The following is a 23,185-nucleotide window of genomic DNA, read 5'->3' as shown; positions in this document are numbered from 1 at the left end:
TGTCATGCGCATGACTTCAGGACTTTGGGAGGAGCCAGGGGCGGAGCCAAATGCAGTGGCCACATGACTCAGTGGCTGGCAGCTCCTCCTCTGACTCCTCTTGGCACCATCAGCAGCTTCAACCCTCCTTCCCCTCTGCGGCAGGAGAAGGAGAAAGAAGAAGCCGGCTGCTCCAGGCACGCCACATTTGGTGATTGGCGGGCCCTGGCTCCACTCCCCAAAATATAGGGGGAGGCCAGAAGGGCCGGGTCCCTAGGAGCCAGTGACCCTGCTCCACAGTCCTACAATTCAGGAGGAAAACTGCATACAAAACTGTTATATTAGGAGAAATACACACTAAAACAATGGCAGAAGCATTTGCAAAGTGAAGCAGAAAGGTGGTGAGCTGAAGATTGGGGAAATGAGAAACTGAGGGGAAACCCAAACTGGTAGGTTCATCCATCCCTTACTGCAACAGACTTAATGTTTCACAGAGGTCTTGCATGCAAAAGTTAGGAGTTGAGGTGTACTTGGATGTTACCACAGCGCTGCTGTGTGTCTCTCTGTGCCCTGATCTTTGTAACCCCTCTAGATAAGACCAGTGTGTGATTTTCATCAGGACACTACAAGAAAGGGGGGAAGACGTGAAGCTGTCACAGTTTTAGTCTCTTGTAGCAGAGGTATCAAAACAGTGTTTACATTGCACAAGTAAGTTGGATGTTCTCCATCATGCCTGCAAGTACACCTGTAATACTAATATGAAGAGCTGCCCTTAAGGGAGGACACACAAAGAGGCTGTTTTTCAATGGCAGAGGGGACAGCTGTGTCTGCATGCTTGGTAGGCAGCACACCAGGTAGCAGGGGTGGCTAACCTGTGGCACTCCAGATGTTGGAGTTATGATCCTATCATCTCTTGACAGCCATTGGTCTTGCTGGCTGGGGGACAGTTTTCATTAAAAATGTGGAGGGCCCCAGGTTAGCCATTCCTGACATACAGTCATTGCATTTGTCATAGTGACTGTGCATGTACACCATCAGAAAATTTACCTTAGATGCAGCTGGAAATGAAAGGATCGGGCAGTCAGATAGTTACTGTGCAATCTCCGGGCGCCAATAGGGTAAGTGTGACATGCCTGTACTTAGTGAGCTGACATTTGTACATCCGGATTGTGATTCTTCATCTAGGTAAACGTTTAATTTCCATGGAAATAGTATTCAAGACATATGCTTTTGACTTTTTAAGAAAGAGAATCTATATAAGGCTTTGTTTTTATGTTGTTACCCATTATTTGTTATATGCATGCTAAATTGATTCTTCTTTTGATCTCTTTTCATGTGAATTTATCTGTGTAGATTTTATGTTCTCTTGACATTACTTTTCTCTACTGTTGCTTTTTTTAACAAAAATAACTTACTTGAGCATTTAACTTTGTTTCTTTTCCTAATTTATGTTACCCTTCTTATGTTTATGGTGTGTGTATCATTTCTCCCCCAGCAAATGCTAATAAAAGGCTGCTTATAAAAGGATATGGTCCTTAAGATGTTTAAAAGAATTATGCATTGAAAACACATGGAGATTTTGGGGGTGTCCTATGAAAAATCCTGGTTCAATAAGAAATGGTTATGCATGCCCTGTGTTTTTTAGGATTTGTTGTCAGTGCAGATTCTGAGAGGCCTAATGCACAAACATGGCCTGAATTAAGGAATATTGTAGCTGTAGATATAAGCCCGCAAAAACACAGCTTCTTTATTTCCCTGTATTGTCATTGTGGGAAAAGTTTACAGTCTCTCAAGAGGCTGGGTGCCTTCTGGATAGCTGAGAGGAATCTAATATTCAGTGTGAGTAGAGTTGATCAATTGGGGGGGAGTTATTAGTATAAGACTTTTTGCTCTCCGCAGCACTGGTTGAAGTACAGGAGACATCGTGTGCTGTCAATGCAAGTTGCTATGTGGCCTCCTGCCTGAGGAAATGTAAAGGGTCATCATGCCCCTCACAGCCATTTCCCAGGGTATTGAAGAATAGCAGTGTTGGAAGAGTTCCTCTTGTGGATCAGAAGTGGTTAAGTAGCAGGAAGCAGAGAGCAGGAATAAATGGACAGTTTTCCCAGTCCAGGGATGTAGAAAGTGGAATCCCCCCACAAGGATTGGTCATGAGACCTGTGCTATTTAACTTGAGTCATGAAAATTTATATATATTGTGAAGATCTCCAAAAGGACCTCTCCTAACTGAGTCAATGGGTGGTAAAATGGCAAATGCAATTCAGTGAAAACAAGTATAAATCTATGCATGCCGGGGGGGGGGATCTTAATTTCGCACATGCTCATGGTGACATGATAGGCATTTATCAAATTATGGATGTTCATGGATGTGGAGCTTGCCTTCATGGTAGTACGCTGTCCACTCATGCATGTATGCATGAGTTTAGGTCCTCTAAGAGTTTGGGCCTGTCGCTGGTTCCTTTTAGTGGCTATACCATGCTTCCTTTCAGCAGGACCAAGGAGGGCTGAGTAATTCATATTGGCAATTGGAGTTTGATGTATTATAGGATGACACTCTGATTCCCCTCGCCAAATATAAGACCCAGTGGATAGACACCACCAGTGCATGAGACTGTGGACGAGTCAGCTGATCACAAGAAATTAAATCTGTTCAGTCATTTTAAATTTCTGGGGGTTTAATATAAGTTTTTTATTCTGTGTGGTGCATATTTGAGAGCCATTTTGAGACGTAGATAATTTTTTTAAAACAGGATATAATTTTAAAAAACAAATACAGTGGTGCCTCGCAAGACGAAATTAATCCGTTCCGCGAGTCTCTTCGTCTTGCGGTTTTTTCATCTTGCGAAGCACGGCTATTAGCGGCTTAGCGGCTATTAACGGCTTAGCGGCTTTAAGAAAAAGGAAACAAACTCGCAAGAACTCGCAAGACGTTTCGTCTTGCGAAGCAAGCCCATAGGGAAATTCGTTTTGCGAAGCACCTCAAAAAACGGAAAACTCTTTCGTCTAGCGAGTTTTTCGTCTTGCGAGGCATTCGTCTTGCGGGGCACCACTATAAAATAAAACCTGGGGCAAGAAGGGAGGCACATAGCTCACAGCTGCTTTCAGAAAGTCAAGTCGCTATTCCAGGATTTCAAAGTCCAGCATCCTGCCTGACACACAAAGACTGAGGCTGCCAATAGTCATGTAACAACTCTTTGAAAGTTTCCTCCATTGAGGCCTGTAGTCAGATTGGGAAGCAAATCCCCTACATCTTGCCAACACAGTTGAGCTCAATGTTACCACCCTGCTGCTGCAGCTGCTTAGAAATAAGAGGAAGCAGGGAGATGCTGAAGTTAATGTTCCAAAAGGGGCTAAATTAGTCTACGTATTACAGAAGACATTTCTGCTCTACCTTTGACCTTCAGTTTAACTTTGATGCTGTGCTAAGCACCGTTGAGACAGTTCAGTGTTTGAGAAGTTAACTAACAAATGAGATTGTTCCTCTTCTCATTTCTTCCTCTTCTGTGAGAACCCATTTCTATGAATATCTGGAGGTTTCAGGAATAGCATTCCCCTTGTGATTAGAAGCACCACACAACTGTGCTTTTTAAACCCTGCAATCTAGCTCCTGGGAAGGAAGGGCAAGTCAGTTGCTCATCTCGTCCTCAGAGAAAGCCCCCAAAATATTCCTACCAGAGGCAGAGTGGCAATTGGCTCCACTTGCCTCAAAAGTCAAGGTGGATAGTAAAAAGGTAAAGGGACCCCTGACCATTAGGTCCAGTCGTGACCGACTCTGGGGTTGCGGCACTCATCTCACTTTATTGGCCGAGGGAGCCAGCGTACAGCTTCCGGGTCATGTGGCCAGCATGACTAAGCCGCTTCTGGCGAACCAGAGCAGCGCACGGAAATGCCGTTTACCTTCCCGCCGGAGCAGTACCTATTTATCTACTTGCACTTTGAGGTGCTTTTGAACTGCTAAGTTGGCAGGAGCTGGGACCGAGCAACGGGAGCTCACTCCTTCGCGGGGATTCGAACCGCTGACCTTCTGATCAGCAAGTCCTAAGCTCTGTGGTTTAACCCACAGTGCCACCCGTGTCCCAAAGGCCTAAATATTTTGACACCTGGGGCAGAAAATTATACAGGTACCTCTCACTGGGAGCAAAAATACAACAATAATAAAATAGCTTATAATTTGCTGCCCTTTTATGAAATCCAAAGCCAGGAGCCAGAGACTCTCTAGGGATAAAGTTAGCCCTGGCAGACCTACCTTCAGCTTCCTTCAGGACCCTGAAAATAACAATGGTACTGGAATCAATCAGGAGAGGATGCCCATTCCAGGTGTCTAAAGACAACTTTATCAGACATGGGCAACATCAGTGAGGCCTCTGCCATAGGGTGCTCCTACATGCACACAGATTAGGTGTTTGTTTGCTTGCTTGCTTGCTTCCTTGCTTGCTTGCTTGCTTGCTTGCTTGCTTGTTTGTTATAATCCAGACAGATTCATTTAGATTAGGAATAGCCAATGAATGCCCTCTAGATGCTGTTGGATTGCAACACCAAAGCACCATGGATGATGGAAGTTATAATCCAACAACCTCTGGAGGACATTACAGAATCTACTCTTCATTTAGATGGGTAACCAACCAGAGGTGTCTGGATAAAGGAAATTTATAAATAGTGGCAGAGTTGAAATCATGGATGCCTCCTCCCTCTTTTTGATAGTTCCCAAGAAGCTTAAATTGCAATCCTATATCTATTTACCTGTGAGTGAACTCTACTGAACACATTGGGATTTATTTCTGAGGCGGCGCACATCTAATTGTTCTGTTAGAGAGGCAAAAGCCACATGGGAGTAGCTAGGATTTATATGGGGGGGGCAGAACTGAGCTATCTGAGATGTGATTAGTCAGTTATTTTTATTTATTTACTTGATTGGGAGGGGCAGGTGCCCCCCTCCCTGCCTTCCCTTGGCTAGGCCCATGAAAAGCCTTTCTCAGCTTCAAATGGGTGCAAGAAGTTCAGGAGGAGGGGAAATTTTGTGCGTCCTCCAAACAACAGTACGTTGGTCCACACAGATAGCTGTGGGCAGAACTTCCACATTCAGTTCGCAACTAGATCTAGTGATTGCAAGCAAATGAAGAAAAGAAGACTATGAGTTAAACTACAGAAATGAATGATAAAGCATGTTATGGTTTTTCTGATCAGGGTGAACATTACCTACTGTATTCTGAGAAATCTGTTGCATTCTTTTGGCACACATTCTGTTATTTTGCATGCACCACTGGCTGCATAAACAAAGCTAAAAAGTAAAAGAAACAGCCGTAATTTGCATTACAACCTCAGAATAGTAGCTCTGGGAAGAATGCCTTGAGATAACTCTGGAATTTTATCATGTGGATGCCCAGGTAGGTACTTGTTGTGGAGTTACACGATCATGCAGCTTTAAAGTATATCACATAATTCCAAATGTCAACTGTTCATCAATTTTGAACATGTGGGGTACTTTAACTGCCGTTAAGATTGGTATGAAAGTGTTTGGTTTACATTCCAGTTGGGGCTTGGCCAGTATCTATGTATGCAGGATTGGGATGCAAGTGTAATATAAATTGGGCATAAGCTTATTGAATCAAGGAATTCAGAGAAAAGAGGAATTTCAACATCAGTAGGTTGGAAAGAGTATCTCTTCTCAACCAAGGGAAGGACTAACGGTTGCCAATAAAGGTTAAATATAAACATCTTTGTGCTTGTTGCTTAAGCAGCCATCAGTTAGATCAATATGGTGCTGCTCAGCAAAATAGCCTTGGATTTTTTGTGAAACATTATACACTTGACATTTCAAATGATGCAAAAACACACTCGCACACATACAGGCACAACCAGATTGCCCTGAGCATCTGGGCAAAGCTGAGAACAGTTCTAATGTATTTGTAAGTGTATGGCAGGACTCTTTGCCGCACAAGTACAACAAAGCCAGGATTAAACAGGAGGCTTATTTTGCAGCCAAGTAGGACCCTTTGGCAGGGAAAAAATGTGGTGGGATTAACTATACTTACCTAGCCTGCTCTACCAGCTGGGATGTGCTCAGCGACCAGCTCTCCAGCCATCCTTGCAGCTATTTGAAGTGTGCTGAATCAGCAAGTTTGGCACCTGGGGTTTTTATCACCTGAAAGAGCCACAGCATAAGAAAGGTGTCCTACCGACCTCCATACAGCCCATCTGGTGCCATCCTGATCTACAGCTTCTATCAGGCCCAGCCAGCATGGCCATTTGGCTGGAACCGATGGGAGATATAGTCCCAAACATGAGGTCACCATGGCCTTGCTAGGTGGGGCTGATGCAAGTTGTGGTTAAAACATCTGGTGGGCCCTAGGTTGATGAAGGAGGCTGCTGAACTATCACTGCCTTTCCTTTCCTGTCTGGTCACTGTGCTGACCTCCCAATCACTGAGCAATCTGGCCTGTTTTCCTGAGTAACTGGGATATATTCACATCCTTGGCTTTCTTCCCTCCCTCTCCCTTTTGTTTGTTCCTCCAGGGGAAGTCGCTGGCAGGCAAGCGCCTCACAGGCTTGATGCAATCTTCTTGACAGCATCGTCTCAGCAAGCGGTCGCTGGCATTTCCGAAGGACAGCTGCACTCACTCAACCTCCTCCACGGCGGAAATATCATTTGGGGGCAGATGGGTCACTGTGTGTGTGCGTGTCTGTGTGTGTGTGTGTACGGCTGGGAGTGCAAACGAGATGGGAAGAGAAAGAGACGGAAGGGAGCACAGGGAAGGCGAAGGAAACCACGAGGGAAAGCCTGGCCCACCCGGAGGTTCCTCTTTTCATAGTTTACATCAACACTTTTCTACTTGTACAGCTTTGTAATGGCACTGAGTTCAATCAAGATAATTCTCTGTTTCTCGCTTGATTTCAGAGGAGCACAACTTGCTGTATGCAGGATGCCAACTTAGGCAGAGATGGTTGGGGGGACTGACTATGGGTGTCATTTAATGTAGGGGCCCTAAGAGAAATCTTGATAAAGATTTGGTTGAGATCCATATTCGTAATGCAGGCACTTTCTCACACTCATGTCTCCTCTTGCTGCTGCTGCATGTGTACAGACAAAAATATCCATCTTCTGCATATCTTGGTAGCCCTGGCGTTAATTCTCCCTAGCCATGGATAATGGCTATTGCTGACTTGACAGTAACTTCTCAGATCTGGAATCCTTTGTGAAACCTGAAGAGGTTTTTTTCTCCGCCTGAGAGAATAGTACGCAATACATGTGTTGCCATCCTTGAGTGGAAATGCAGATTAAAGTAGGCAAAGAGGAATCAGAGCAAGAGGAAAGGGTGGTCCAAAATACCTTTACTCCCTAGCCACAGAAAGAGCTCTTGCTGATCTTGCCACATGTCCCCTTTCATACAACCATTCGGGTCCAGTAAAATAATAATTGAAAGTTCCCTAAGGATGGGAGGAAGAATTCAGTTTTACCACAATGAGATAGTAGACATATTATCATCCACTTTTTAAATAATGGTTTTAAAAGTGCTTTTTAGCTTCTTCACTCACTGTCAGCAATATCCCTCCAAAAATATATTTTGGGGTCCTCAGCTGCATAGAAAGGGGCAAAGCTACTGACTGCCAGCTCAGGATTTGGTCCATAAAGCCAGACTCTAAGCTTCCTGTGAGGGATCTGATTTCAGTAGAGTTGCTTTGCATTTTGCACAAGTAAAAAATGTTGGCCCTGCTTCTTGGGCGATATGATCAAAATGTTATGCCAGGCCTGCACAGCTTGTGTAGCCCAAGCTTATAGGGTGGCCTGCCAAGTGTTTGGCAGTCTGTCTGTTGTTGCTTTGCAGTTCCGGGAAGGCAGCAAACATGGATGGTTTTCTGAACCCCTCACTATCTGTTGCACACGGCCAGTGGGCTGCATTCAAGTTTGTTGTATCACAAGTTGTGCTGGCCTGCTTTATGCACACATTCTGTAAAAACACCATATTTGAAGAGGTGATACTGGGTTGGGAAAGAAGTCTTGTCTTTGTTGTGTGGTTGCACTTTCTGCATACTTCTTCCCATTTTGTCTGTCTCACGATTTAGTCACACAGAGTAAACCAAGCTGATGGGAGAATTCGAAACATCTCCCTGCGCTTGTAGGAAGAAAAAGACCCTGTTAGGGTTATTTATTCATTCCTGGACAACTAAGTCGCAAATAAGTCTCTTTTGTAGAGAAAGGGAGAAATCAGTCTACAACACTTTGGCTTGGAGGTGAATGGCTTTTTGCTCAATGTAATGGCATTTGAACGACTCTCACAATATAGCAATAAGTGAGGATGGCTTGAAACTGTGATAACTCAGCTAGGTATGGAAATAATATGGCTGATTTCTCAGAATTGTTCTCAGTGCTCTGAGAAATGGGAGCACAGGGGAACTAGCTAAAAAAAAGTAGTAAAAGGAGACAAAGTACTACTTTAAGTGTAAACTAAAACAAGTTCAATCTGATTTGGACCTGCTTAGCATCATAATGATGATCTAAAGCAGTCTTCTCCAATGCTTGTTCTCTGTCTGTTGTTGGACTCCAACTCCCATCATCCCCAAGCATTGTGGCCAATGCTGAGACATCTGGTTCAATAACATCTGGGGACCTAAGGCTGAGGAGGGATAGTCTAAGTAGCGTTGATATTTTTGTGTTAAAAATAGTTCATAATACCTGTATTCATAAAAATCTTCTTTCCACTTTAAATGCACATTAAGCTCTTTTCTTGGCAGTAGATGGATATGAATCTAATCATGAATGCTTAGTGTGGTAGGGAAAACATTCCTGTCCACCTTCTGGTACAAAAAGGCAATGTGGGTAATTTTCTGTCAGACATTGCGCTACTGGTTCTTAGATGGACAAGTTTACAAGATGGATTCTTAGATGGACAAGTTTACAAGATGGATCCAGTACACAGCACATTGCAAAATAACAGTGCCCCAAGGAGTGTACAGAGTGTACAATCTAAATTTATCGACAAGTGGGACAATAAAGGGTAGAGAGGAAGATGGAATCTGAGGGGAAACAAAGGAAGAACCACTTAGAACAAGAGGAGTCAACCTAGAATCATAGAATCATAGAGTTGGAAGAGACCACAAGGGCCATCGAGTCCAACCCCCTGCCAAGCAGGAAACACCATCAGAGCACTCCTGACATATGGTTGTCAAGCCTCTGCTTAAAGACCTCCAAAGAAGGAGACTCCACCACACTCCTTGGCAGCAAATTCCACTGTCAAACAGCTCTTACTGTCAGGAAGTTCTTCCTAATGTTTAGGTGGAATCTTCTTTCTTGTAGTTTGGAACCATTGCTCCGTGTCTGCTTCTCTGGAGCAGCAGAAAACAACCTTTCTCCCTCCTCTATGTGACATCCTTTTATATATTTGAACATGGCTATCATATCACCCCTTAACCTCCTCTTCTCCAGGCTAAACATGCCCAGCTCCCTTAGCCGTTCCTCATAAGGCATCGTTTCCAGGCCTTTGACCATTTTGGTTGCCCTCCTCTGGACACGTTCCAGTTTGTCAGTGTCCTTCTTGAACTGTGGTGCCCAGAACTGGACACAGTACCCCAGGTGAGGTCTGACCAGAGCAGAATACAGTGGCACTATTACTTCCCTTGATCTAGATGCTATACTCCTATTGATGCAGCCCAGAATTGCATTGGCTTTTTTAGCTGCCGCGTCACACTGTTGGCTCATGTCAAGTTTGTGGTCAACCAAGACTCCTAGATCCTTTTCACATGTACTGCTCTCAAGCCAGGTGTCACCCATCTTGTATTTGTGCCTCTCCTTTTTTTTTGCCCAAGTGCAATACTTTACATTTCTCCCTGTTAAAATTCATCTTGTTTGTTTTGGCCCAGTTCTCTAATCTGTCAAGGTCGTTTTGAAGTGTGATCCTGTCCTCTGGGGTGTTAGCCACCCCTCCCAGTTTGGTGTCATCTGCAAATTTGATCAGGATGCCCTTGAGTCCATCATCCAAGTCATTGATAAAGATGTTGAATAAGACCGGGCCCAAGACAGAACCCTGTGGCACCCCACTAGTCACTCTTCTCCAGGATGAAGAGGAACCATTGATGAGCACCCTTCGGGTTCGGTCAGTCAGCCAGTTACAAATCCACTGAGTGGTAGCATAGTCAAGACCGCATTTTACCACCTTCTTTACAAGAATATCTATGGGCACCTTGTCAAATGCCTTGCTGAAATCAAGGTAGACTACATCCACTGCGTTCCCTTCATCTACCAGGCTTGTAATTCTCTCAAAAAACGAGATCAGGTTAGTCTGACATGACTTATTTTTCAGAAATCCATGCTGACTATTGGTGATCACAGCATTCCTTTCTAGGTGCTCACAGACTGTTTGCTTAATGATCTGCTCCAGAATCTTCCCTGGTATTGATGTCAGACTGACTGGGCGGTAATTATTTGGGTCCTCTCTTTTCCCCTTTTTGAAAATAGGGACAACATTTGCCCTCCTCCAATCTGCCGGGACTTCGCCTGTTCTCCAGGAATTCTCAAAGATGACTGCCAGTGGTTCTGAGATCACATCTGCCACTTCTTTTAATACTCTTGGATGCAGTTCATCTGGCCCTGGAGACTTGAATACATCTAGACTAGCCAAGTATTCTTGTACTATCTCCTTAGTTATTCTGGGCTGTGTTTCCTCTGCTGAATCATTTGCTCCAAATTCTTCAGGTCGGGCATTGTTTTCTTTATTGGAGAAGACTGAGGCAAAGAAGGCATTGAGGAGTTCAGCCCTTTCTGTGTCCCCTGTTTGCATTTCACCATCTTCTCCTCTGAGTGACCCCACTGTTTCTTTGTTCTTCCTTTTGCTACGAACATACCCATAAAAGCCTTTTTTGTTGCTTTTAACCTCTCTAGCAAGCCTGAGTTCATTCTGTGCTTTAGCTTTTCTGACTTTGTGTCTACACGTGCTGGCTATTTGTTTGAATTCCTCTTTGGTGGTTTCCCCCCTTTTCCATTTTTTGTACACATCCTTTTTTAATCTTAACTCAGTTAAAAGTTCTTTAGATAGCCACCCTGGCTTCTTTAGGCACCTTCCATGTTTCCGTCTCATTGGTATTGCCTGAAGTTGTGGTTTTACTATCTCCCTCTTAACAAACTCCCAGCCATCATGAACTCCCTTTCCTTTTAGTATTACTGTCCATGGGATCTCACCCAGCACTTCCCTAAGTTTTATGAAGTCGGCTTTCTTAAAGTCAAGAAATTGAGTCCTAGTATGCTTGGCTGCTCCTTTCCGCTGTATAGTAAACTTCAGAAGAGCATGATCACTCGCGCCTAATGATCCTTCCACTTCTACCCCACTAACCAGGTCATCAACATTGGTTAGGACCAGATCTAAAATGGCTGTTCCTCTTGTTGCTTCTCCCACTTTCTGGACAATGAAGTTGTCTGCAAGGCCAGTGAGGAATCTGTTTGACCTTATGCTCTTGGCTGAGTTTGACATCCAACAAATATCCGGGTAATTGAAGTCCCCCATTACTACTATCTCCCTTCCTTTTGCATGCTTGGCCATCTGTTCCAGGAAGGCATCATCTATGTCCTCCGTTTGGCTTGGGGATCTATAGTAAACTCCCACAATGAGGTCACTGTTATTCTTCTCTCCCTTAATTTTGACCCAAATGCTCTCACTTTGGTTTTGAGGTTCTAAATCTTGGATCTCTTCACAGGTATACACATCCCTGACATATAACGCCACTCCTCCTCCTTTCTTGTCTGGTCTGTTTCTCTGAAATAGATTGTATCCCTCCATTATTACATTCCAGTCGTGGGACTTATCCCACCAGGTTTCAGTGATGCCTAGTATGTCATATTTAGTCTGCTGTACCAAGAGCTCAAGCTCATCTTGTTTATTTCCCATGCTTTGCGCATTAGTGTACAGACATTGAAGTCCATTAATCATTCCCCCGTGTCTCTTATTTAAGGATTTTTTCCTCCCACCACTGAACACATTTGGACCAGGAACACATTTCAAATCTTGAGAGAATGTTGTGGGTGCCAGTCACAAAACTGCTGTTGTTAGGGCATGGCATAACTCAAAATGGCTGCCATGGTTGTGGCATAATGCACTTGCTGCCACTTGCCCCCACACCACCCCCGGGGCAACCTCATGCTGGTCCTGATGGTAGAGCTCATACAATACTGATTTTTTCACACTCCCATTTCTCCTCTCTTTACCAAAGTACATCTCTCTCCCTTCCTCATAGACAATACCATTCAAACTCCCCACCCCCTCTCTTTCTTTTTTTCTTTCTTTCTTTCTTTCTTTCTTTCTTTCTTTCTTTCTTTCCTTCCTTCCTTCCTTCCTTCCTTCTTTCTTTCTTTCTTTCTTTCTTTCTTTCTTTCTTTCTTTCTTTCTTTGACCAAGTGCATCTTTCTCACACACAGACTACACATAAACACAGAACACACATATATTCATATTTCTCTCTCTCTCTGTCTCTCTCTGTCTCTCTCTCTCTCTCTCTCTCTCTCTCTCTCTCTCTCTCACACACACACACACACACACACACATACCTGAGCAGCACCCCCTACATTCAGTCAAGAGAGCCTTATGCTATGCAATACCTGTTGTTTAGGCATTTAAATGTGCTTATTCTGCATATTCGGTTCAGCGCAAGGTAGGAGAGCATTCCTAGCACAATAAATAAAGTTCAGCGTGATCTGATCCTGATTTCACTACACTGGTGACCAAAATGTCTGCCTTCTGTGTAGAGAGATATATGTCTAGTAATAGTTTCTTTTCTAATGAAATTTCTGTTAAAGCAAAAGGCAAAGTATGAGACACATTTGCTATTTGAAAAATCTGAACCATTTATTTTGAACCACATCCTCTCTTTATCTGTCTTCCCTACTCCTCAACCACAGTGATATTTAGATACAAGTCCTTCCTCAGCTTACATCTTTCCCCATTTCCCATTCTTTCTCATGCATATTCATGCTATATTATTATTTCAAAACATTCCACTGGATATCACAGCTGGGCTCTTATGTGCCTGGTGAGTGCCAGAAACTTCACCATTCCCACAGTAAATTTGCAAATCTTGCCCCCACATTCCCATCCATGCTCTACGCAAAGCTGTTTTCAGAGAGACATGCCTTATCATCTTATTTTGTCTATCAAAGCTTCTGTATCCTTTGTGCAACCCCTGAAACAGTGGCTGTGGAATGCGGAGGGAAAAACTAATGTGCTTCCATGTCGCACCAGGTGCAGAGAATGGCCACTAGATGTGCCCTCACACAAAATATTAGGTGATTTGGGTTCTGCTAAGGCATAACATCTGTAGGAACTCAACAAAAGCTAAATGCACTTTGGTAAGATTAGAATCATAGAATCATAGAGTTGGAAGAGACCACAAGGGCCATCGAGTCCAACCCCCTGCCAAGCAGGAAACACCATCAGAGCACTCCTGACATATGGTTGTCAAGCCTCTGCTTAAAGACCTCCAAAGAAGGAAACTCCACCACACTCCTTGGCAGCAAATTCCACTGTCAAACAGCTCTTACTGTCAGGAAGTTCTTCCTAATGTTTAGGTGGAATCTTCTTTCTTGTAGTTTGGAACCATTGCTCCGTGTCCGCTTCTCTGGAGCAGCAGAAAACAACCTTTCTCCCTCCTCTATGTGACATCCTTTTATATATTTGAACATGGCTATCATATCACCCCTTAACCTCCTCTTCTCCAGGCTAAACATGCCCAGCTCCCTTAGCCGTTCCTCATAAGGCATCGTTTCCAGGCCTTTGACCATTTTGGTTGCCCTCCTCTGGACACGTTCCAGTTTGTCAGTGTCCTTCTTGAACTGTGGTGCCCAGAACTGGACACAGTACTCCAGGTGAGGTCTGACCAGAGCAGAATACAGTGGCACTATTACTTCCCTTGATCTAGATGCTATACTCCTATTGATGCAGCCCAGAATTGCATTGGCTTTTTTAGCTGCCACGTCACACTGTTGGCTCATGTCAAGTTTGTGGTCAACCAAGACTCCTAGATCCTTTTCACATGTACTTCATCTTGTTTGTTTTGGTCCAGTTCTCTAATCTGTCAAGGTCGTTTTGAAGTGTGATCCTGTCCTCTGGGGTGTTAGCCACCCCTCCCAGTTTGGTGTCATCTGCAGATTTGATCAGGATGCCCTTGAGTCCATCATCCAAGTCGTTGATAAAGATATTTTATAAGACGGGGCCCAAGACAGAACCCTGTGGCACCCCACTAGTCACTCTTCTCCAGGATGAAGAGGAACCATTGATGAGCACCCTTCGGGTTCGGTCAGTCAGCCAGTTACAAATCCACTGAGTGGTAGCATAGTCAAGTCCGCATTTACCAGCTTCTTTACAAGAATTTGTAAAGAATTAGTAATTTGGTAAATTCCAGCTAGGGCAAAAATCACATTGGCAGATGGTCCTACATCATTGTAGCGATGAGTTACTCAACTAGAGAACAACAAAAAGCTTCGAATATATCCCTTAATTGTCAGGTATCATGAAATACTGCGATATGTAAAGTGGTGTCAAGTCATAAGGGGGCCCTATATGATGGTGTAATTCATCTCCGTTTGATTGAGAGTCTTAACCGAAGACACTTACCTAGGTTTTCTTCCATCCAGTTAAAGAAGGAAGGACAGAACTCCATTCATCAAAGTATCAAATAATAGATATCAGTGGCCAAAAGGTGAACCTTTCATGTCTGCCCATATTGGAGGCTTATAGGCTCATGTTTTGCAAGATTGCTCTGGTCGCCTTGTGTGCCCATGAGTAATGCATCCCATTATGCAACAGCATGGCCTTCCGTGGAATAAGCCACTATTATGGAAGCTGTATGTGATGCTCAGCCCTGAAAGCTTCATCATCTTGCCTTGAGATCACCTTGAGCATCACACAATGCTCCTGTTTTCTGTGATTAGCCCTCTTGTCATTTGGGATGTTGCAAGGGCAGGTGCTCAACTGAGTTTATGTCAGATTGAGTTTAAACCAATTCATGCATGCAAGGTTGAAGGAAGAAACGTTTTGTTTTTGAGGTTTAGTTGAACATGGGTCAGTTTCCATTTCCATATCAAAACTTTCCTTTTTAATAAGGCGGGTCATTGCTTAAAAGTAGACAACCTGACCAGGGACTTCACAGTTCCTCTTGAAAGGCTGCGCAGCTTTTTTCAGTATGTACCTTTAGGGCGTACAGGGAAGTAGACAATTGGGGTTATAGGGCAGTTCTCACCAACCAACCTGGCACCCTCCAGAGGTTTTAGCCTACAGTTTCAATCAGACATGACAAGCATGTCTATGGTGTCTGGGGCCGATGGGAGTTGTAGTCAAAATTTCTGAAGGCACCATTTTGATAAAAGTTGCTGTAGAGCTTCCTTAGACTCATTTTATGGCTCTATGGCCTCTTGGTTTTTTCCAGAGAGATGCCCCTCCCCCCCCAAAAAAAAAAACCTGGAAGAAAACAATGCTAATATTAGCTGTAAATTACCAATCATGGTATTTATAAACTAGCTAGAAAATGGGGCTAGGCACAGGATGCTTCCTGCAATGCATCCTGTTGAGGCCTCATAACTCTTTGGCTCAGGCACCATATTTCTGCCCTCATTCAGGAGAGAAATTATGTACGCACAGGTAGGTCCCCTTCCTCTGGATCACCAGAATCACACCTGGGACTCATTGCAATATAAATCAACTGATTGAACCAGTGGCCAGTTGCCCCACAATGATGATACAGCCACTGTTCCCTGATTAATTACTGTCTTCTCAGCAGGAAGGAATTTTAATGATCAATCTCTACATGGCTTTGTTGGCGCCACAAGATGTTGGAGGCTAACAAGCCGGAGTGGATAATGGTTTTGTGCCCTCCTCTTTGACTTTCCCTGAGCGCCTCTGTAGTCATAGTCAGATGAGAGAGTGCTACTCTAGACGGGCCTGTTGGTCTCATCTAGCCTTTCCTGTTGATTGGAGAATGAAAGAGGCAGTATAAAATGGTATCGCTTACTAGACTTTGTGTTTTCATTATTTATTTATGTATTGATTAAATTTGTATACTGCCCTTCATCTGTAGATCTCAGGATGGTTCACAGCATAAAAACACAATATACATAATTAAAGCAACAACAAAACAATACCTCCCCCTTAAATTGCTTAAAATTAAAAAAAGTGCTTAAATTGAACCCTTGGAGAGTCCTCTTCAAGGATGCAGAGCAAGAAAATAATAATAATTTAGGACTTCTAGGACTGCACCAATTCAGGCTGCAGGTGGTCGATTGTACATTTGAATGTTTCCTTGCATCAAAAGTATTTCTGCCTGTGGTAAGCTAATACGCCAGGGAGACCATTCTAGCCTAATCCTCTCCTTGGCATCCTTGTTTTCTATTTGGAGGAGCATTCAGCCATGCGCTCCTCCCACCTGTGATCTGAAATGGTCCAGCCTTACAGCACAGGCAGTATTACTGTTCACATTGTTGCTCAAGGGCTTTTTGCCCCGCTTGCTTTTCTTTTGTGCGCAGGGTTGTCTAGCTCTTCTCCAAACGCTGCTCCCATAGTTTTGCGGGAAGCGCCAGAGCTACCTAGCAGCGACCTTGGAGCTGACAGCCTCCCGGTCCAGCAGTGCAGAGGAAAATGGTGCCAGTGAACAATTGGGGCTGTCAGCGTCGGGCACAGAAATTTGCAGACAAAATTTACCCTCTGGCTACTTCAGGCAGGAGAGCCTCAGGCCAGCTGGAATGCACCAAAACACAGCTGCGCCTCCCACCCCAAGCAACTGGGCGGCGTGCCTGCTGCTTTTGGACTGCAGAGAGGAGCAAATGTGTGCAGCGATAGCACATCCTGCACAGCAGAGCATCTGTGCTCTCCACCTACCTTCTGGAGGTAATTCAGCTCTTATCAACATGATTTGGGCATCCTGTTGATGTTAGACAAAAGCATATAATATTACAAAAGGCGGGTGGGGGAGTAAAATATTTAATACAAGGGTTTTTATGTAATTGTGTAGTTCTTCAAGCAGCTAAAATGGTAGATACTCAAATTTAGCCCTTTGGCCTTTTGCAATCCCGGGCAGGATCTCATTATCCTTGCCTCACTCTTTGATTCCAAGCACATCCCTCAGAACTCCTGCCGGTTATTCTGCTGGCAGCAAAAAGACTAATCTCTTTCCGTTTCAGTCGCCCAGAAAGTAGCAGGTTAGTGCAACCATGAAATCCTTTGGATAACTCCAAACACGTCCAGCAATCTGGATCAGTGATGCTGCAGATGTCAAAGATGCGGGAAGGTCCGCTTTCCATACACCTTTTGCAGAGACACAGTTATCCAAGCTCAGCAGTCGTACTCTGCTTGACTCCCTTCTTAAAGCATCCATCCCCTCTGCTGGGTAGCCTTGCCTTGTGGCACCTATTCTGAAAGAGGTGAAACCTCCACCTTTTGTGATGTAGCTGTGTCACTCATGCCACATCTACATGGCTCTTATTTAGGGGGGAACAGGATGTGACATTCAGTACACCAGGTCAAAGAGCTGCTGGAGGCAGTGGTCTCCAGCAGTACCAATGTACACACACTCACACAGAGAGAGAGAGAGAGAGAGAGACCTAGGCCACTTGGGGATTCTACAGGATGCATAGCTGATTTAGGGCACTGAAGCACCCTGAGATGTATGATTGTGCTTTTCAGGGGCATTTCTGTGCCTCCAGCTCTACCTACGATGCTTAACCAGGAATGTGGTCCATGGGAACATGCCCAGTACTAATTCACTCACTTCACTTTCAGCTCCTGTGCTGCAAAACTGCTCCACGCACAGCTGCCTCAGCCATGACTGTGTCTGTGGTGAGTTTCTTTCCACTCACAGCGGTTCTTGGAGCAAAGCCCTTGGAGTCCCCTTGTAATAATACCCAGCCATGATTGCATGCATATGGAACTGGCCAGGGCAGGGGCTTTGGGGCAGCAATCCAGAGCTCCAGAATGAGAAGGAGGGTCCCCAAAATACAGCAGGGTGGGTTTATCACACATTGAAGAAATGTGTGTTATCTATAGAATACCCTCCACATGAACAGTAGGTCCAGAGTCTAAAATGACCACAGGCTCTGAGAGCCAATGAGTAGCATGGCTTGGCTGACAGTTTTGTTTCCAGTGCCATCCAAGATTGCCTATGACACTTGTCCCAAGGGGACCATCCTATTCCCTAATGTTTCAGCTTCCAGAATCTTCCTCTCCTCATTCCTCCATAGAAAACGAGTGTTGGCCTCCCATGGGTCTGTTACATTGCCAGCAGGAAGGTAGGACACCCTGATTCTGGCGCTAACCTTTTCTTAAAGGGCAGCTTGCTCTGTTGGTGAAATGCTCTCGGGGTTTGGCAGTTTCCCTCTCATGTTGAACATAAATCTGCAGGCCTGTAACTTAAACTCACATTTCTCTGCTCCTATCCCAAACAATGTTCCTCCTGAATAATTATTCCCCTTCTGCTTTCTGACATCCTTTAAAACATTTATAAACAGGGAGCCTGCTGTCTCTCTTAGGATCCTCTTTCTGTGGACTGAATACAAGCAGTTTCTTTAATAGCCTCCCCCGTCCCCCGCAACACACACCTTGCTCTGAATAGAGATGCTCTTTTAATCTTGGAAGAGGCATTCCCTATTCTTTCTGAGGCCAGGAAGGGTGTCTTTTTGGAAATGGCATCTGTTGTTTTAATCAGTACTACAGTCATACCTCGGGTTACAAACGCTTCAGGTTGTGTTTTTTCAGGTTATGGACACGCCGAAGCCCGGAAGTACCAAAACAGGTTACTTCCGGGTTTCGGTGGGCGTGCACGCGCAGAAGCACTAAATTGTGCTTTGCGCATGTGCAGAAGCATCAAATCGCAACCCGCGCGTGCACAGACGTGGTGCTGTGGGTTGCGAACGCTGCGGGTTGCAAACGTGCCTCCTGCACGGATCACATTCGCAACCCGTGCGTCCACTGTATGCTAAAACCTTTTTTAAAAAAGTAAATTTACTGCCCAATTAATCAGAGACTTTTTTTTAGATTGATTCAACACATTTGCATCAGTGTGGTTTTTTCTTTAACCAAGTCATCTGATTCATGAATCCGTTAACTTGCACTCTGCTTTGGAAATGGAGCAGGGTAACTTGTCTAGTTCTCTTCATGCTTCCAGCCCCATCACTCATTTCTGCGGCTGGAAGTATCCTTCATAGCCATGGCAACCCATGGCAAACACTTCTCCCATCATCTTACATGGTGGAAAGCACCATAGAAAGCGAAGGAACATCTCAAGCCAAACATGCAAAGCTGCCTTTGTTATTGATCAGGCCAGATTGCATGGTTTTTATTTCTGTGTAGGAAATTCCACAGTCAGAATCTGTAACTAATTAGCTGCAGCTCTGAGAGAGCGGAGAAGAACTTAGGTGGAAGGGAGAGTGAAACTTAAAAGATTCCCTTGCTCCGAGCCCAGTTGTGTATGCCTCACTTTCATTGGAGAACAATAGCAACCTTTCCCCTACTACTTCCCAGTCAGTGTTAAACAGATACCCTACGTTGGGAGGAGCCAACATGGTGCCTCCCAGATGTTGATGGACTCCCAGCTCCCATAATCCTTGGGTCTTATGGAAGTTGAAGTCCACCAACATCTGGAGAGCACGGCATTGGCTACCCCTGCCCTCTGTAGACCCGTGTGCCTTACTCAACTTGTTGTGATGAAAATGTCCATGGAGGACACAGAGGGCCACGGCTTCTTTTTCACAGTTTTCCGAGGCTGAACTCCATCAACTGAGCAATCTGTATGACTAGGGAAGGCTAAATCTAGTGAAGTGGTCATGCAATTGCTTGGCCATAGCCCCCGCCTCCCCACTGCTTCAGTGTTGACAATGCCAACCCCAGCCTTAAGCCTCAGCTCTCAACCTCATTTCTGCTTGCTTTCATGTGAGTCGTGCATATGAGTTCTGGGCTGCACTTGTGAATACACAAATACTTCTCTTGATGCTGATGACTTAGGGAAGCTTAGAGCAAAGTTGGGCACGTATCTTAAATATCTCTGGTTCTTGTCAGTGTTGCAGTCATTTTGCCTGGTGATCCTGCACTGCTCACTCACCACCCAAAGTCACATGGAATTAAGTTAATGGATGGACTCAATTTGACAACACATAGAGGAATGCATTAACTTTAGAGTCCATATCCCAGTCTCACCAAGTATCTAATTGCTAGGCCTTTTGTTTGTTCTTGCTGTGTCAAACTGGATGATTGATTTGGCCAGACAGGAAGATAACATGCAGAAGTCTCTATAGCCAATCTGGATCCCTTCCTTTGGGCCTGATGAATCTACACCTAGCTATTAAGCATTTAACTCCTTTCCCTGACACTGAGTCTTCTTGGTGTCCGCTGCATCCTGTCTCTCTCATCTTCAGTCTCAAAGGCTATCTATTAGTGATTCACAAATGGTAAACAGGGTTCTATACAAAACCAGAGAAATACATCCCCCCCTCAACTAGGACCAAAGGATTTGTAGCTAAAAGAGGAGGTGCAGATGAGTTGCCTTAATCAAGAAATTGCAACGTACTGTATACTTTTTCCTTTATATCTAATGATAGACAATGAATGTCTTGATAGTTCTTGCATTCCACTGCTCACCCACTGAGGTTACTCTTGAAATTTCCTCTTCAGTCATGGATCATTCTTCCTACTGCAGTTCCCTTGATGCCCATAGCTCAATTGCCTCTAATATCACAGTAGGCTGGCTTGTGTTGTTCTTTCAAACCCTAGCTCTAGGGTTACAAGCCTAGCTGTAGCATAAAAGGACTGGGTGGAGCTCTGAGAGGCCACATCTATCGAACCAGCTGGTCCGCTATTGCAAAAGGCGTGTTGCAACCTTGGGATAAGGCAGCTGATTGGTTATGGGGAGCAAGTAACCCTGCAAGTGTGAATTATGAGTTCCTTAAGCAGCTTCTGATAAATTAAACAGTGCGAGCGTTGTATTTACACCATGGGTTTTCGCATGACACCTGCTGTTTGGCAATTCTTGAGGCTTATGTCTATAGATTGACCCAGCCCTTCTTTTTCATGCAGTGTCTCATAGCGTTCCAGCCACTACACTTAGGGGACAAACTGTTTGAAGCGGGCAGTATTACGAACAGGGAAAACTGCCTTATACTGCATTGGACCATTGCTCCGTCTCCCCCAGCACCCTCTACACTGACTAGCAGCTATCTAAAACGAGTTTCAGGCAGGGGGTGTTCCCAGCCCTACCTGGAGATGCAAGGATTGAACCTGGGGGCTTCTCTCCTTTCCACCAGTGTAGGGGGGAAACGGGGGGAGGCATAGGTCAGTGGCAGCGCATCTGCTTTGAGTGCAGAAGGCCCAAAGTTCAATACCTGGTGTCTTCAGGTAGGGCTGGGAAAAAACTCTGAAATCCCAGAGAGCTGCTGTCCGTTAGTGCAGACAATACTAAGGCAGGTGGAACAATGGTCTGATTCAATTGAAGGCAGCTTCCTAAGTGTGGGTGCAGAATGTGTGCCCTGCAGCTTCAGAAAGCCTGAATATCAAGAAATCCCATATTTTCGGTGGTAGAAATTTGTATGCAAGGAGGCCAAGTCAGTTATACAGTGATACCTCAGGTTAAGTACTTAATTCGTTCCAGAGGTCTGTACTTAACCTGAAACTGTTCTTAACCTGAAGCACCACTTTAGCTAATGGGGCCTCCCGCTGCCACTGCGCCGCCGGAGCACGATTTCTGTTCTCATCCTGAAGCAAAGTTCTTAACCTGAAGCACTATTTCTGGGTTAGCGGAGTCTGTAACCTGAAGCGTATGTAACCTGAGGTACCACGGTATGAGCCGCTACCTTTCATTTTTCTGGTGTTCTATTGCTAAGAAATTCCCGTCTGCCTATTCTCTAGTTTCCCCCCCTATAGGATTGTCAAGGGCACACTTTTGCATTGTCGGGTGGACTCCAACTGGGGAGCCACCTTTGAAAGCCTTCCCCACTTCCTTAAGAGCCAAGCAAGCTCTGTCAATACATGCCTTTTGGCTCCCAGTCAAAGGAGGCGGGGTAATAGCACTCCTGCAGGCAGCTCATGTGACAAGGCTCCCGCCTCTCCCTCTCCTCAAGGAAAGTGTTTCCAGAAATGCAGCTGTGTTACTATATTAAGGTGTCCCCACCTGCCTTTGTTTCTAGGCCATCCCAAGCCAAGCTGCAGGGCGAAAGCAGAACATAATTGGGGGGGGGGGGAGAGTCTAGCAGCACCATATAAAGAAAGACATTTGAGCTTTCCCTTTGCATGGTTTCTGACATGATAGATTTCCCCTTCCGGGAAGACAGTTGAGTATTAAATAGAGCTGGCAAAGGCTGCATTAGAAAAATTCCCTTTCCCATCACTTCCATGGCATCCTGGAGGATAAATGAGGCCAATGGCTGGCTGCACTGCTCCTGCAGACCCTCAGAATAGCCAGCGTCTTTTGTTTTGCTGCACTCTTATTCCAAGCAATTGAAATCACGGTGGTGGCTTGCCTCTTTTCTTTGAATCCCCTGTCCTTTGTTTTCAAGCATTTGCTTTACTAAAAAGAACTTCCTGTTTTAAGTCAGATTTAACTACTCTACCCGCCTTGTGCAAGCTATTTGCATGTTCCTAAATTTATTTAGGAACTAGTCTTAGTAATGCTTGAGCATAATGCATGTGGAAAAAATCTGTTCTACAGCAGCAAGAAGCACAGCTGGTTAGCTGAAGCCTGCCCTTCCACAAAAACATCCTGCCCAAAATGTGCCAAGTGTTTAGAAGGCCAAAAAGATATATAGCATGGGAAGTGCAGAATCAGTTTGCTTCCTAGCAAAGTTTTAACTGGGCATCAAAATTGTGTGGTCGTTTGTGAGTGACTTCATATACCATTCGTTCCCCAAATTTATAGACGAGTTAGAGCAGCCATGATGCATTTGGTGGCTGGTGCTAAGCTAGCCCTGTTCTGCTGCTTATCAGCTGCGTCTGCCGAGTAACAAATGGCTGCGAAATGCCGGTGCCCATTCAAGTGTGCAGAGATAACAAGTTTGATCCTTCCTGGATGATACACTTCAGATATAAATTTCCTTCTATATGGAAATCAGGCAGTTTAAGGAGAAGGCTGGGCTAAACCTCTTTTTCCCTGGCATGTCAATTTCCATATGCAGGGAGAGGGTTGTGGAAATAAGTGGCTTCCCTATCTGATACAGCCCAGGAAGAGCTACACTACGTATTATTGCTTGGTATCCAAA

The 23,185-nt window shown here is 44.7% G+C and overlaps 1 protein-coding gene across 4 annotated transcripts in view; it reads left to right on the top strand.

Annotated features, from left to right (window-relative positions):
- Positions 1–8,683, top strand: part of RGS6 (regulator of G protein signaling 6) — a 218,374-nt gene extending 209,691 nt beyond the window's left edge. For all 4 annotated transcript variants that reach the window (XR_014161494.1, XR_014161495.1, XM_081881775.1 and 1 more), the window contains one exon: positions 6,493–8,683. Coding sequence is in view for 2 of the 4 variants with exons in the window: in XM_081881775.1 (XP_081737901.1) it covers positions 6,493–6,543 (51 nt within the window). In the remaining 2 variants the exon portion in view is untranslated. The remainder of the gene's footprint in view (positions 1–6,492) is intronic.
- Positions 8,684–23,185: the final 14,502 nt, after the last annotated feature.

The sequence above is a fragment of the Podarcis erhardii genome (genome assembly GCF_964252035.2).
Source record: "Podarcis erhardii genome assembly, chromosome: 1".
NCBI classification, from domain to species: Eukaryota; Metazoa; Chordata; class Lepidosauria; order Squamata; family Lacertidae; genus Podarcis; species Podarcis erhardii.
Note: the sequence above shows the minus strand (reverse complement) of the source record. Positions and strands in the feature narration are given on the sequence as shown.